This window comes from Nuphar pumila, chromosome 9 (assembly GCF_984573655.1).
Source record: "Nuphar pumila chromosome 9, dmNupPumi1.hap1.1, whole genome shotgun sequence".
Lineage (NCBI taxonomy): Eukaryota > Viridiplantae > Streptophyta > Magnoliopsida > Nymphaeales > Nymphaeaceae > Nuphar > Nuphar pumila.
In genome coordinates this window covers 1,119,622-1,136,339 of record NC_143257.1, presented here as the reverse complement: position 1 = coordinate 1,136,339, position 16,718 = coordinate 1,119,622, and the positions used below count along the sequence as shown (strand labels likewise).

Genomic DNA, 16,718 nt, shown 5'->3' with positions numbered 1-16,718 from the left:
TGCAACAACGATTTTTGCACCAACTGGAATACTTGTAAAGTATCATAGATACACATATTCTTTTAAAGCACTATGATTAATCCCCCAACAAGCACTAGGTATCCCAGACCATGCGCTTGCCTTGATCCAAGGTAGGTGTTGGGACTCTTTAAAGGATCACAAGTACACCTGGAACAATTCTGGCACTTTCAGCCAGAAGCTATTCATGATACATGAATCATCAAGGACTGGACGTTACACAAGATGCGTCTTGCTAGTACTGGACAAGGAGTTCAACACCCTAAAAAATCCTGGAGTTTCTCTCCTTCCATACTACCCGCATACCGCGATCAACCGGGATCTCCAAACAAAAATCCACCTTTTAGATTGGTGCGGCTGATGGTGAGCCCAACAGTAGGCCTCTTGCAAAGGCCGAGCCAAACACAATTTGCAATGCCTCAAAAATTTCAACTTAAGATATGTGAAAAAATTCAACCAATTTTTTTTTTTTTGAAATAGAGATAGTACAACATATATAGTTGGGTTTAAAAAGTTGGACAATTCTAATGGGTTATAGAAATAAAATAATTGAATTAGGCTGAACCCAATTTTCATCAGAATCAGATCCATCCCTACTCACATAATAAGAAACAACAGTTTTCATTCCAAAATGTACATCAATTCTCAACTAAAAATACAAGCTTGTCAAATTAATTAAAATATCTCAAATAGATTGAGACACCCAAAATTTATCCTAGGACCACCAAGACAATTAGAAAAGATGGTTTCACATCACACCCTCACACTGCTTCCTCAATCATCACCCGTTTCCTATGAAATGAGGTCAAAATCTTGCGAGCAAGTAAAAAGATCTACATTCATATGTATAATGAATATTACCAAAGCATCTATTATGGATGTCATATCATGTTATCATGGTTTTACAGTCTAACAATTTTGTGATCAGTAAGAATGCATAATAAAAGTAATTATTCAAAGTAACTAACAATGTTTATCATAATATGGAAATCAAATAAATATGATAATCATTGAAATTATCTAACATGGATATAAAAATTACTGAGGTCATATAGTTAGCATTGTTAGAATAATTTTGTTTTTCTTGATTACACTTTCGGGTATGCTAGTGAGTTGTCATCATGTCTGCTAGAGTATGCTACGATGTTTATTATGTCATTGATATATGTTTTTGCCATAGTACCTACAGACCGGATAAACCTATCTAAGCATGTGGTACGTGATCGAAAGAATCTCTGCAAGAATAACTAGATTGCAATATATACTACTGCAGTAGCTGAGGTATACCAGTTTTGGGCAATCCCGACCTCCCTAACTTCGAGTGATTGGAGGTCCAAGGACACCATTGCTCTTGAATTCAAGTTGGTATGACATACAAGTGAAACCTACATGCAACATTGTCACTCAAGGCTCTACTATTCCACCCTCTCCAAGGTGGACCAATATTGTGAATGAGTTATTGGGCTGGTCTTATCTTTCTTAAGGTGATTGGTAATCTATGCTCTCGTTTCACGAGACAAATAGCCTCAACAACTTTAATACCCCCCTCAGGATAGTATACATGTCATGCCATAATTTGCATCCAACTCATTCACGTGCTCTGGAGCCTTTAGCCCATAGGAACACTTCACATGTGGAGGCGATAACAGAAATCTTTAGTGTGCAGATGTATGCATGGGAAGTGAGACTTCCTCTCAAAATTTAGGGGTTCACATCCTACCTACCTGAGCTCATAAGATAACATGTCCAGCTATGCATTGCAACATTCATTTATATGACAAAAAAGATTCACACACACATAGTGAATGATGTTCATTAGGTCCATCGAACCTTATACCTTATGACTAACATACATCATTTCCTGACATAGCATAAAACATAATCATGTTTGCAGTTAATTTCATGAAGTACATCAATGGATTGTATATTTCTTCAATATGCTATGCATTTCATTCATGTATCAGTCTCATGGCCAATTCGTATAGCATTCAAAAACATACTACATGACAATTATGGTATTCTATAACATTTCATGGCATCATCAAAGAACATCATCATATCATGCTTTTCAGATCGAGACATGTATCATGTTCTCATGTCATTCATTTATGATGTGTAAATTTTGTGACAAATACATCCATGCATATATTTCTTCATATGCATCTTACCTCATATGTATACATATGCATTTTGGCATAAACATGCTCACTTAGATATTTCATAAAATGAATGTGAATAAATTAATTTTTGTCATATGCATCTCGTTTTATTATGAATGCATGAACATATGCTCTCACACACATAGGCATGTTTTACTTATTCATTGCATCAAAATTGATAATGCATGAGTTATTCCATCATATGCCATTTCACAATTTATTATTTTGAATGCATGGATAATACATATATTTAGTTACTTGAACCCACATGCATGTTAAATATGTACTTATACCTTAGTAAATAAGCATTTTATTCATAGCTCACATAGACTTAAAGTCATATTTCATATCAAGTTGCTTTCACACACATATATATGATTTCTTCTAAATTTCTCTTACTCTTTTTTTTCATAGGATATATATATTGATTGGCTAGTGGGTCTGCCCTAGCTAACATAGACCTGGTCTGGTTCAGATCAACATGTGTGGATTGGGTTCAAACTTGGACTGAACCAAACCCTCGGTTCAGGCTGGTCTGACCCAACTAAGCGCAGACTAGGCCTAAATTGAGTGGATTGATTCAGGTCAATCTGGTTTGACTACTGCTTGACCAGGTCTGGACTGAGCTTGGTTCAGACCTAGTCAGATCTGCTTGGTGCATACCAGGTCTGAACTGTGTACACAGTTCAATCCGGTCTGTCCAGCAAGGGTAAATCCCTTAGTGCTATGCATTTTTTTCCTTTTTCAAAAATGCTTTCAACATGAAAATCTTTATACACATTTTCTTTTGAAAGCTTTATTATAAGACAACAATATGAATAATGGTTTTAACCATGGGTTTTCGAAAATGATAAGTCATATAACAAGGATTTTAAACTATAGAGGTGCTTCAACATGATAAATCATATGAATCATTCAAGTTTTTAACCATGAATGAGTTTTAAAAATGATAAGACAGGATGAATCATTCATAGATCAAGTTTCTAACCGTGAACAAGTTTAAAAAATGATAAGACATGATGAATCATTTATGAATGAAGTTTCTAACCATGAATGAGTTTTGAAAAATGATAAGACATGATGAATCATTTATGAATCAAGTCTCAAAGAGTTTTACAAACGATAAATCATCTATGGATCAAGTTCTAACCATGAATGAGTTTCAAAAGCATAATGCACAAACAAAGTTTTTAACCATGAATAGGTTTAAAAAATGATAACATGTATTACATGAACAAGGTTTCTAACTGTAAATGTGTTGCAAAAATACAATGTATGATAAGACATAATGTGATGGCAGAGTCGACACTAAAGTCAATCCACAATCTGAGATCCAAATGGATCTCCACGAGTGAAAGCTAAAAAGATGACAATTAAGTTCGAATAGGACTCAATCAAACAATGATTTGAGGTAGCAGATCTCTGTTTCGTCAGAAATGATCAACACAAAAAATATGCGCAACAAACACGTGTTTTCATCCAAGGTAAAACCACAGAAATCAGATATGGATTATCTAATTTACGAAAGGATCTCTAGACCAGTCGGACTGGTCATCGACAGGTTGACTGGAAAACAATCAGTCATCTTTGAGAGAGTTTTCGAGCTCTTAGACGAAAGAGTTTGGGAAAACTCCGAACGGAAAATCTGTAGCTTAGTCTGTATATTTTTCAGAGAACTAAAATTTGTGAATTTTGATTTAGTAAATCAATTTTTATGTCTATTTGAATTTGGTGTATTTTCTATTCTAATGGCTTCAAATTGCAGAACAAGAAAATAACATGCAACTAACGAAGGCAATTTTTTTGAGCAACCAACAAATCGATTCAGTAAAACTTCTTAATAAGAATAATCTTAAGCAGAATGACTACTTTTTAGAAACTCAATCAGATCACCAAAGTACGTAAGATTGGATAAAATGTGTCATGAAGATCAGACACTTATTGCAAACAAAACACAATTTCATATTCAAATAAATAGGATTATAGTAGAGATTGTTAGCTATTTTAGGCTATTAACGGATTTGATTCAGGAAAAATCATAAACATAAAAGATGTAGATTAGAGAGTTATCTTTCCAACAAGATATGATTTGCAATTTTTCATTCAGTAATAAAAAATATATGTTGAAAATACGGAATAGTAACAGAGATATGTTGCACAGGACAAGACTCGAGTCTTGTGCGATTGACAAGGATTTTCATAGGAAAATAAAGATGATTCACAAAAAACTGTAAACTACAAAGTTGTAGGGTAAGATCTTATTTTCAACAAACCAAAGATCACATGATTTGTCCAAGTATTTAAGGAGTTACAACCTAAACACTGAGACTGTGTCAAAGAGACCATAGTGCAAAAATGCATTTCTTTCGCAGAAACGAGATTCAATCAAAAGGCAAACATGCATCACCAAAAAATGAGATTTGGAATAATAGAATTTCAAGAACAATTTCACTAATATTCTGAAAAATAATCTCAGAAACTTTAACAAGCAATCTATCATATGAAGACCAACAACTATGCAATACACGAAATAACCAAAGACAACAAGTTGGAAGATGTTATCTTATTTGCAACAACAAGATCAATGAAGAAGATGGACAACAACTTTCACCAAACAAGAAACACCACCACCACTTGGATGCTCTCTAGATAGAATCTCAGATTGCGCATAATCCCTTTCCTCACCCACGAACTCTCACAAGAACCTTCTTCCAAACTCACAATGAACCTTCCTTCTCACCAAAAGTCACTTTTTCTCTCTTCCTCCTCCAATTTCAAATTTCCTTGAATAAAAAAGCAAGCTGACTGAACGTCCCCTCCCTTGGGCTCTTAAACTTCAAGAATGAAGTGTCATAAAGAGAGGGAGGGCCTTTCCAAGGTCCTCCTCCATTCCAATGTTGGACTTAACTAAAATTAGCACAGGAGCTTTAAGGCACATCCAACAACTAATTTGACTTTTGAGTCAAATTTAAAATTTGAAATATGACCATGGGCGTTCACTCTAAGTGGCGCCACCCATGGTGGTCCAAAAGTAGTTTGGATCTTGGGCAAGATCCAAACGACGTTTAAAGATCTGAACCTGTAGAGAAAATGCATTAAAAATTAAAATACAGAGAAAAAAAACTGCCCTTAAATCCAATACACCTTCTAGTACCACAAAAAGATTCTACAGGGCATTAGAACTATCTGGATTCGTAGAATTCAACACCTAAAAAATAATAAAAAATAACAAATAACGATTAACTAAAATAAGGGAAAAAATGTTTCAAAATGATTCCAAGTTTGTTATCATAGAATCAACCTATCCAAAAGCAAGAATCGACGGACATAGGCTAAGCCGAGGATCCACTTGAACCAGAGATGTCTTGAAAGCGAGTGGATCACCTCGAGTAATGATGCCCTTATCGGGTTTGGAGAGTTGGATTTGGATCCAACTCAGCTTTAGTGCTCTGCTTATATTGATGCTTTGCAACAAAGAACAACATATGAACCATATTTCTAGCATGAAACATGGGTCGAAATGATGAAACACTATTAATGTTGGTGGACATCATTCTTGACCATGGATTTATATTAAAAATGCACTTAACATAAGAGAAATCATATTGTATGTATATTCGTGGTTTCATCCATGAAAATCTTTGTTCATAGCTACATGCATTACAAAAATGCATATTTGTATGGATTGGAAAGGAGAATAGCTTAAGATAAAATTTGAAATACAAAAGAGTGAGATATTAACTTACTCTTTAGTTGAGGTGTTGCTTTGACTTTATGAAATGAGTTCCTCTACCACAAAGTTGTGTAGAATGAAATCCCTCTATAATACCCCACACTACACTTGAGTGAAAAAAGATGAGAGAGACTTCAAAAGAAACGTTGGGTGAGAAGGAATGAGAGAGCGAGAGCCAAGAAATGCCTTTCTTCTACTTTTTGAGAGGTATTTATAGGTAAAATTTGGAAACAAGTGAGATGTGTGGTTGAACATACAAAAAGGGAGATGGAGGGTTGAGATAGAGTCTAACCCTCATCTCCAAAAAATATCTTTCTAGGTTGACTCTTGCCCTCTCAAGTCACATGTGATTTTTCACACAAATGTTTAGCTACTGCATGGCCTTATTCCATGCCTTACCGTCTTTGTTTTTCTTAGAAAAGGTAGATATCATTCTTTTGGATCCCATGTGAGGAGCATCCTTGGTTCTCACTCCTCACACATTTCCCAAGGTTGGTTCTCTAGGCAAAATCATCCTCCGGTTAGCTTAATTGGTTCTATTTCAACTAAGTTAAACCAACATAGTTATTTTAAAATAATTTATTTAAAAGTATTCATTTTATTTGTTATTATTATTTTTTAAAACCCCTAATTAAGAATTTCTATATTAGATCTCCAATTGGATCCGATCCACATCAAAGCTTACTTAATTTATTCAATACTTAATACTTGACTTTATAAATCATAGTTTTGCTTAATGCATCTGTGTACTAAATTTTCATCAAATATTAATTTACTATCATAAAAAATTTTGGATTTTTTTACTGGTTGGCTAATTTTTATTTTTATCATTATTACTATTGTTTTTTTCTCAATTATTAATCAAACAGTAATTGTCACAATACTTAGGAAAAATTCATAACTTAGATATTTCCCAAATTCATCACACCTACAGACTGTATAGACTATATTGAACATGTGAAATGATTTTTTCTCATATGAATCAGTCAGAGTTTAAATGTCTGAATTTTTGTGGGTCTTACACAATTAGATCATAAAACTGTCATTGTGAAAAAGTCCTTAAAGAACGTGCATGACCAAAGAAAGTGATGCCGATCTGACGCAGGCGGTACACAAATACTAAATAGTAAACACTTACCATATGCTGCCCTCTCTTGCATGGATTATCATGAGTTAAGATCTGATTCATGGACACCAACCATAAATATTCAAGCATTCAAAAATTACATTTTTTGGAAAATACATGATCCAATGGTTGATTCCTGCAAATTCACCATGCCAAGCACATCAAGATGGTTGGATTTGCAAAAAAAAGTGCTGGAAATGCCCATATTTCTAGTTCTCATATTCTAGTGAATATATATATATATATATATATATATATATATATATATAGAGAGAGAGAGAGAGAGAGAGAGAGAGAGAGAGAGAGAGACCACATGCCCATGTCCATTTCTATCATGATAAAAATGCATATATCTTTTTTTTTTGGATTGGCAAAAAAAGTGCATATATCACAAATTCACATTGGGACGTGATTTTTATTTAAACATAATTAATCATATTTTAAAAAATGTTACGATTATGTGTAACATGGATGCAATATTTCCCAAAACATCGCCATATTTGTCACTATAGTAAAAAATTATGTTTAGGAGAGCCGCATTTCTCCTCCATTTCTTTTTTAATTTTCTGAAAAAAGGCATTGATCGAATATATGGCTATTAATTGTGGAAGATGGAAAATCTTTTGTCATATTGTTTGCATCTAAGATCTTGGAATGTAGGGTTTCAATTCCCAGCAAACCGAACAAATTATGGATTAGTTCTGAGATGATTCTTGTAAGTTTGCAACTTTTCTGTAAAAACATTGTGACATATGCTAAGATTAAGGGTTTCAACGGATCAGATTTGGTTTGGACCCAGGTGAAACCAGACTTGAACCAGATTTTTGGGATGGTATCGGGTCTAGACTCAAGTCTAATCGGGTCTATTATAAGAGAAACCATGTGGACCTGATAAGAACTACATGAACCAGACCCAGTAAAATATTATTTTTTATCATCTTTACATTGAAAATTGTGGGTCTTAATCGGAACTCAGGTTGGGCCCGGGTCTGGTATAAAATTTCACAAAATATACCTGGGTCTTAATGGGGTCTTCTTATTTGTCACCATACCCAAACCCTATAGGGTTTGGTCCGGGTGAACCCGACCCATTGACACCCCTAGCTAAGATGAATGCCCAAGGCGGCACCAGTAAACCAGGAGTAACTATTGAATGTTGCCATGCTGAAGGCATGTCATGAGAAACTCACAGGTGTGCATCCTTTGCCGCAAGGCCAAAGCTGGGTGTACTTCTTGTCAATGAGACTTGTTGTTTTTACACCAATGAGCCCTGAGTGAGTGAAGTGTTATTCCTCAGTTGTCAAAACAAAGTTAAGATGAATGTATCCCAACTTATACTCTCTTTAACTAACTGGGTATCATCTTGTAGCACTCGACAAATGACTTGGCTGTGCAAGCCAACTGATATATATTGACAAGATTATATGCAGCGTTGCTGCATGGTGGGCATGTAGCGACCTGCCTGACAACCATCCATCTTGACAATCCTTGAGATTGGTGTGTTGTTCATATCGAGAAATGTTGAGATGGATGGTGAGCAGTAAGAGAGCTGCATAGAAAAGGGCCTCGATTGACGAGACCCGATGTTTACATCACTTTTTGCACTTGTGACATCACTTTCCCTTGCCCTTGTGACCACTGTTGGGCTACATGTGCAATTTTGATAAGTGGAATGGTTGGAAAACTTTTCTTTGCCCTTGTGATCATTGTTGGGTTACATGTGCAACTTTGATAAGTGGAATGGTTGGAAAACTTTTCTTAGACTGTTGCATAGATTTGGCTCCAAATCATTGTTGCCAGGGCAAGAAGGGAGCTAGAGAGAAGCGATGTTTGAAGTGGGAAGCATAAAGGAAAGCAAGTAAAAAAGCAAAAATAGAAACAATTGAAATAAAGCCCCAAGGGGTTTGGTGCAGTGAAGGTAGTCAGGGTTCTAGTCCCATGAGTGTCAAACTCCTTGAATTAATGAGGGCCCCAAGGGGTTTGGTGCAGTGAAGGTAGTCAGGGTTCTTGTCCCATGAGTGTCAAACCCCTTGAATTAATGAGGGCAAGAGATAGACCCTTGCTCAGCTGGATTCCTGAGGGCAAGGGGTGTGCCACGTGTTTACACCATCAGGAAAGCGACCATAAGTACGGCAGACTTAGTCAGCGTGACTAGGTCTCTCACCCGAGGGTCCGCGACCTTCGTGAAAAAGACCAATGGAATAATTTTAAAAGCATAATTTAAAAAAGAAGTGGTGTACTGCATCACACTTTTTATGTGGATGTAATTATCATGATCTATATCCTTATAAAGGGATATGGTTCATCAACCTATTTTCAGCCCTAAATTAATCTGTTCCCAAATACCCCTTTTTCTTGTTTTTTTTTGGGTTCATTAACCCTTCATAAATAACTGATTAAAAAAAAATTATATATGCCCACTTACCTGCAAGCTTTGATTTATGGCCTGTTTAATCTTTGGTTTATTCTTAAAAGGTTGGCAATTCAGTGGCCTTTGCTTATTTTGAAAAATAAATAAATAAAGATAAGGATCATCCCTTGTGCAACTCTCAAAACGGAAAGTGTAAAGACTGTTGGACTAGTTGAGCCACTGGTTTCTTGGTTTGGAATCCTGCCATGAAAAAGTTGAGTCTATATAAGAATTCACTGCATCTTTTCTCCTTTACCTTTGTCTTCTCTTGATTCCTTTGGTAGCATTCTCTTGTCTGCAATGGGAAACCCCCAAAAAGAAAAAAAGTATCTCTTGATTCAGATTTGCAGAGCCGCTTGAATCTGTTGGGTGTTTAAAAATTATGTTTCATATATAATCCTTTTCCCAGCTTCCTTGTATGGAGTCTATTTTCTAGGGGGACATAGGGCTGCAAACGGGTGGGATATTCGATCCGAGCCTGACATGTTATTTCTGGATATGGATTCTTTAAATAAAATCCGAGTGTTCATTTGCATCAGATTCAGATCTGTTCAATCCGATTACTTTCGAATTCGGGTCGGATTCTGATCAGCATTCTAAATCCGATCCGGAATTGACCTCAATGAAAATCCATTCCTGTTGCATTTTTTACATGTAAATAGTTTGCTTTTTCAGGATCCAGTTTTACCACATGTATTTCAGATTCGGATTCAACCTTACCTCCTTGGATCTGATTCGGATCTGGATCTAGATTTGGATCTACATACACATTTTGGATTCTGGTTAGGATCTTGTAAGATCCAACCTGAATCGGGCCCATTTGCATCACCAAGGGGACATGACAGGACACGTGGATACGTCAAGCCACATTTAAAAGTTATTTTATAAATTTTTATTATTTTTTAATGACAGTTTTGAATACTAAATATATTCATATGTATTAAAATATCAAAAAAATATTTTATAAATTGAATATTGAACAATAATGTCTCTGTGTCATAGTTAAAAAAATTGCAACCTTGTGTCTTGTCCGTGTCCATGTGACAGATCTTATGGTGTCTAAGTCGCGTAATGGGGAAGGAAAAGAGCAAGAGTTGAAAGAACTAATGCAGCTAATGAGCCATATATGTTGCCTTTATTCATCACTTAAGAATAAAGGGGCCCAAGGTGCTTTTACTATGCAACTTTCAAGAAAGTTGAAAAAAACAAAGGTTGCCAATTTTTGTCATTTATCATGAAAAGTTGTAGGAGGAACAGTGGATTTCCATTTGAATGCTTCCTTCCATTGTAATTAAGTGGGGGACACATCAAATGGTTGGTGACTCTAGTTGGTGCTCATCTCTGTAATAGTAGTAGTAGATACAGTGTCATCACCATGACCACCAGAACATATTGAACACCACCACCAATAGCAACGGAGAGGTGGTAGCTGCTAACAACTTTTCTAGTTAACCGTCAGCTAACTGAGCTTTTGACTAGTTTTTACATGTTTTCCTTAAATCTGACTGTACAAATGTGTTCTACATACTTGATTTTATAGGAACCTACTCCTGGATCATCTGATTTGCATGACGAATCCGAATGACCACATCAGAGGGGACAAAACATTGGTGAAAAGAATTATGGTTTTACATATGCTTATGAAAGAGAAGTGAAATGGATTAGTTGCAGTCTTATGAGAGAGAATTTTGTCTCAGGCCAAGGGAATTGCTTGTTTAATGTCATTATGAATGTAATATATATACGTATTTATGTGTTTTCTGTGCATAGAGAAAATTTAAAAGGTAACTAATGGATAGAAAAATGGTGCTTGCATCATACATTTATGGGACAAAACTGATGCAAGAGCGGAGCAGTGAACCCGGGTCTGTAAATGGCCTAATTGGATCCATTTTCATTTTAGATTTCTTTCTCGATATTTTGGTTCTTGTGTTTGGATCACTGTATCAGATCCACAATTTTATGATAGATCTTATCTTTTGAGAGAGTTTGTTTTATGAGAATCTCAGTTAATTTATTTGTTTAAATTTTCAGTTATTTTTGAATTTTTTCATTTTTTTACCTTTTTCAGCTTTTCTTAGATAGTTGGTAGAGATAATTGTAGTTTGGTAGTTTTCTTTGTAAATTCGGACAGATTTACATGAAAGACTATAGAGGGTGACCAAATAAAACGACTCAGAAAAACTTCAATCAGTCAGCAGAGAAGGAAACTTAACGTTATTTGGTGTCGGTGCTTAGTTAAGCTTTAAACACAACCGACCTGTTCCAACAGCCACTGACCACTGTGGGCAATTTTTAAACAAAATGGACATAAATTGATTATGAGTTTGAGCAAAAGAAAACGAAATTTCATGAGTGTTATTACATTAAAGCTAAACTTACCATCTACTAATTAGAGGTAGGAGCTGGATTCAAGTTAACAAGCAATCGAAAAACAAGAATGTGTGTTTTCAGAAATGATTATCGCACCATAAAGCCGAAAAAACATGCATGAATAATCAGTATGCACAGTATTATGAAGATAGAAAATAAGATCTGATTCTTCTTAATGACCAGATACTTTATCCTTGATGATTCTTACAAGGAAGCTTTGTTGTGCAGATACCGTGCAATTTAAAAAATTCTCAAGGTAAGCCTTGGCATAATACTGGATTTTGAAGGTAAGCCCAACTCAGAAGTTGGTTTTAAAAGAACATCCGAATCAGAACTCGGATTCTACAAGGAAAGATGGAAAATTCGAGTCGAAACTCGAGCTTTCAAAAGAAAACTAGGAAGTTTGGTTTTTAAGAAAAGAAAATTCGGGCCGAAACCCAAATCTTCAAAGAAAAACTAGACCAAATTAGATTTTGAAGGAAAGAAAATTCGAGTCAAAACTCAAATATTCAAAGGAAAGCTGGAAGGTTCGAGTCGGGGCTCGAATCTCAAAGAAAAACTGGAAAGTTCAGATTTTGAAGAAAAGGAAACTAGAGTTAAAACTCAAATCTTAGGTTAGAATCTATGCAAGATGTCATCAGGGAAAGAGAATCAATAAAACATATACATGAATGGGATGACCAAATTCTTTTATGAAAAAATCTAAATTGTTGGTATATAAACCAGGGAAAATTTTGAAAAGTTGAATTGAAGGCTCACTGTTTCTGTTAGGCTAGAGTTTACAAATTTATTTTCACCCTGTTGAAGCACTACTGATCTTCTGTCAAAGCATTTAGTATTAATCAGTGAAAGTTCCATCATTAAGGAACTTAAGAGGTCAAGCTGACGTGGCCCTAGAGAATCAGTACAAAAACAGAAAAGGAAGAAAACCATGAAGAATGAAAAAACTGATACAAATAACTGAACATAGATAAGGCCGCCGAACGACTTTCACACACATGATTGTGCAGAAAGCAGGAAATTTCAGGTGTATTGCAACTGATGCATTTAAACAAAGCCATCGATCGAGCTATGCAACATATTTTCACTGTAAAATCCTATTCTGGAGAAGCAAACTGCCTTTGTTTTGCACAAGTTTAGAAGAGTTTCTGCTGATACTAATCTTCATGAAGATTCATGCAAGAAGCTTCTGCACAATAGAAGAAAAACATTAGGCTGTTTCATCTTTCAAACTTTTTTTTTCAGGTTTCCTTCAATGTGGACCTTAAATTGCAGAGGATCAGCATTTCTATGCTTAATTGAGATATATCTTATTAAAAAAAATTGTTGAATTAGCAGAGAAGCCTAATAATTGTCCCAGCTTCTCATGTTTCTTCTGAAGTACACTATCACATCAAAACATATGGTAGAATTTCCATAGAAAAACTTCAGACAAACCTCACTTAATTTTTACTATTATAACGTCTCCCCTATCTGAAACCCATGGGGCTGACATTGGGGAACTTGACTTTTGAACTACAACACAATGTCACCATACTTCCAAGCTTCAATATTTGAAAGCTATAGCACAGTTCCCATCAACTTTCACATTGACAAGAAAAAAGAGTTCTAGACATCGACACAAGTTTTGTTTCACTAGATGAATTACCTTTTGCAAGAATTTCCGTGGGATTACCCGCGATAGCTGTGAATTAAAGGTTGCATTTGAAACCCAGAATTTTGCACTTCCACATGAGATTCATGAAGCATATTCCTCTGCCAATGTTGTCTGTTGAAGTTGTCTGCATAGGTACTGACTGCAAAAGAAGGAATTGAGAATTCCACTTGTGAAACTGTGGAGTTTACACTGATATCTCCTTCACCAGTCTGACATGGATTGAACAATAAATAGAACATGTTAGGAGTGCTAGGCATGCTACCTGAGCAGGAAGACCTGGAGATCGAGCGAGTGGAGTTAGTTCTTTATTTGTCACATTAACAGTGGTGATATCATGTATGCTAGATCTTCTTTTATCTTTGCTCCCGGAGCTTAGCCGGATGAAATATTTCTGAGCATGGCTGGCCACCTGAGTAGGAGTTTTTGTGACGACTAAATTCCTGGAGATATTTCTCCAGTCCCCTTTTCCATACTTCTCTAGGCCCAACAGAAACAGCCTGTAATAGTAGGAAACGAAAAGAATTGTCAATTAGATGTAAACTTGTAAGTTATCTACAGATTCTATTTTTTGCAGAAATATTCTAATGATTCTGCCTTTGTAAACTGAAATATATTAGCTGTTCAATTGGATACATCAAACCACAGTTAAATTTCAATAGGATTGATTAAAGAAATCCTATGATCTTTGCAGGATCAATAAAATCAACATATTTCAGGCCTTTCATAAAGGTCCAACCAATTCTTCATGATCACCAGTATTCTCATATAGAATATTTTTTCTATATTACACGAAAGAATTGGAGAAATCAATTTAACAAGATCTTTTGAGTTATTTTGAACTACAGTAAGATCAGAAATGCTTTGAATTTTGAAGCAAAAGTGAAAGGTTAGTATATGGGCATACTGAGGGAATGATATTAAACTGTAATATTAATATATGATCATATAACTACATAGAAATATACAGATTTAGCCAATTAAATATCTGAAGCAGGGTTTCATCTACTCTGCAACTAAATAAAGAAGAAAGCTTTATGGAAAGTATACTTATGCTCTTCTTCAGTCAAAGGGACACCCCTCTTCCTCTCCTGGTCACAACCCCTTCCGCCACCCCTCTTTGAGCAATTACCAAACTGCTTGAACACGTTGAACCCGTGCTCTTCTCCCGATTCTATCTTCACCGTGAACGGCGGAGAATTATAGCTCGGAATCGCAACCAATCCGGCTTCAATTCTATTGACATCCGCTTCAAGATCTTGGTAATGTTTATACACATCCGAAGTCGTCTTCTCGGGGATCATGGCCACTACTTTCTGCCACCTATCTGGTGTTTTGCTATCATACAGTGCCAAAGCCTTCTCAAAGATCTTGTTCTCTGCCAGAGTCCAGAGTGGACTATGGCCATAAGTGGGACTAAAACCAAGGCCTTTCTCATACCTTTTCATCTGCTCATAAAGCACCAGGTTTCCACCCATGATGTGTTCTTTGGAAGAAAATAAAACTTCAGCCATCTAGTGAACCAGAACCAACAGAATTATCAGTTTTTCTGGAGTAAGGAAAGATGAAGTAATGTCCAAAGCACAGGGAAGGAAGTCTAGGAATCCAAAAGCAGAGTGGCAATTCCGAATAAGAATAGCTCCTTTTACAAATCAATCACTTTGACGAATCTTTTTTCTTTTATTTTTCCAAACAAACAAGAAAAGGAAGCAACCTTCTTTTGTTGTGGTAAACTTGAAATGAGGGAGGGATCTTCCCCACTAATTGTATACAGAACCAGCTTTCAGGTCTGAAGATACCCACAAAATCAAATAGCAAAATGAAGAAAGAAAGAAAACCAACAAGAAGAAAAGCTGTGGTTTTCCAGAATCCAATGACTACAATAAGATAAATCCAAGAAACAAAAACTTGGAAACCAGGGGGAAGAGTCCAGAAGGAAGCAGAGCTGACTCAAAAGATGATGTTTTTTTTGTTGCTTATTTTTTAATATATGCAAAAGGGAGCTGAGATCAAGGTGGGTGCTTATGCTTTTGCTGCCAATCAGAAGGCTAGAAGAGAGCTAGTGAGAGAATGAAAGGAGAACAAAGTGGGGGATTCCAATTGGGTTAAGTTTGCTTCAAAATGTAGGAGCCATCCATTGCAACCCAATTATCACCAATTGGGTTCTTAGACTAGGCTAATTAAGTCCCAATTGGATTGCTGCTGCTAGTGTATGAAGATGCAACCCCAATGGAACGCACAAGTTGCTCAATGTCCAAACTCTTAAACCAAACTCTTGGCAACTAAAAACTAGGTTCTACACCTAAGAGCTGGGTCACATAATAGTGCCTGGAACAAGAAGGCTAAGCTATCAATGTTAACGTTGTCTCACACTTTATAGTTCCTAGAGTGGGAAGCTGGGGTGCGAGAAGCGAGTTTCTTTTTTATAGGTGAGCTGGGGTTAGGCAGACCCCTACCCTCATTGAGTGTGTTAAAATAAAATGCATAGATCATAACTACCGAAAGATTCTTGCTACATGGGGAAGCTCGCTTCGAAAGCAGAAAGCCTTTCGCTTCCTTGAAATAAAGGGAAGCTTCATAAACCTGTTTCCTTCCCTTGCCTTCCAAATTGGCTTTTCCTTGCTTTCTTAGCATTTCCTCTAGCTTTTTATTGCTTTCCACTCCTTTTTTTCTTCACTTCCTGCATTTTTCATATTAAAAAAAAAAGAATTTATAACAAGCTTGCAATTTGATTATATATCGCTTTGCATTCGTTTTCATGTCGTTTCTTATCTACTTCAGCTTTCGCTCCATATTGCATTTTATGTGTTTCCTTTTTGTTTCTCATGTGCTTGCTTCCTGCTTCCTGCTTTATACTACTTTTCAACATTTACTTTCCTGCTTCTGTTTCACCCATCAATTCTCGTATTTATTTTGTTTTCTGGTAACTATGACTGAGCCAGCACGGCTAGGTCGCTGCGCCTGGAGTGGTTTGTTCGAGTAAAAAAAAACTATGACTTAGATGCATATAAAGTATTAAGTGGTTGAGTAAGCAAGAAACAATGACATAAACAGGTAGAAAATGATGTCAATACATAGTCAGAACCTGTATTTTTTAACTAATATGAATTTTAAGCATTTTGATACATACTATTATATGCAGAATTTACTACAAAAGCATACATTTTCACAAAAAGGTTGTACAATGTTTTCCTTACCAGGAAGATTTTTACAATACGATGGAAATTTATTTCATATTTTGAATA

At 35.8% G+C, this 16,718-nt stretch overlaps 1 protein-coding gene across 1 annotated transcript; it reads right to left on the bottom strand.

The window, feature by feature from the left end:
- Positions 1 to 12,756: 12,756 nt before the first annotated feature.
- On the bottom strand, positions 12,757 to 15,481 carry LOC149828147 (transcription factor DIVARICATA-like). The gene is made up of 4 exons (XM_090017410.1): positions 14,524 to 15,481; positions 13,739 to 13,973; positions 13,468 to 13,615; positions 12,757 to 13,008 (listed from the first exon to the last, which is right to left on the bottom strand). Exons 1-3 carry the CDS (start codon positions 14,985 to 14,987, stop codon positions 13,511 to 13,513), a joined length of 804 nt encoding a protein of 267 aa, XP_089873536.1. The 5' UTR covers positions 14,988 to 15,481; the 3' UTR covers positions 12,757 to 13,008; positions 13,468 to 13,510.
- Positions 15,482 to 16,718: the final 1,237 nt, after the last annotated feature.

Excerpts from the sequence above, each read along its gene's own strand:
- LOC149828147 (XM_090017410.1), bottom strand. The coding sequence starts at position 14,987 with ATGGCTGAAGTTTTATTTTCTTCCAAAGAACACATCATGGGTGGAAAC. Across the intron at positions 13,974-14,523 it reads TTGACTGAAGAAGAGCATAA|GCTGTTTCTGTTGGGCCTAG; the intron begins GTATACTTTCCA and ends CTACTATTACAG. Across the intron at positions 13,616-13,738 it reads CTCCAGGTCTTCCTGCTCAG|TCAGTACCTATGCAGACAAC; the intron begins GTAGCATGCCTA and ends CTTCTTTTGCAG.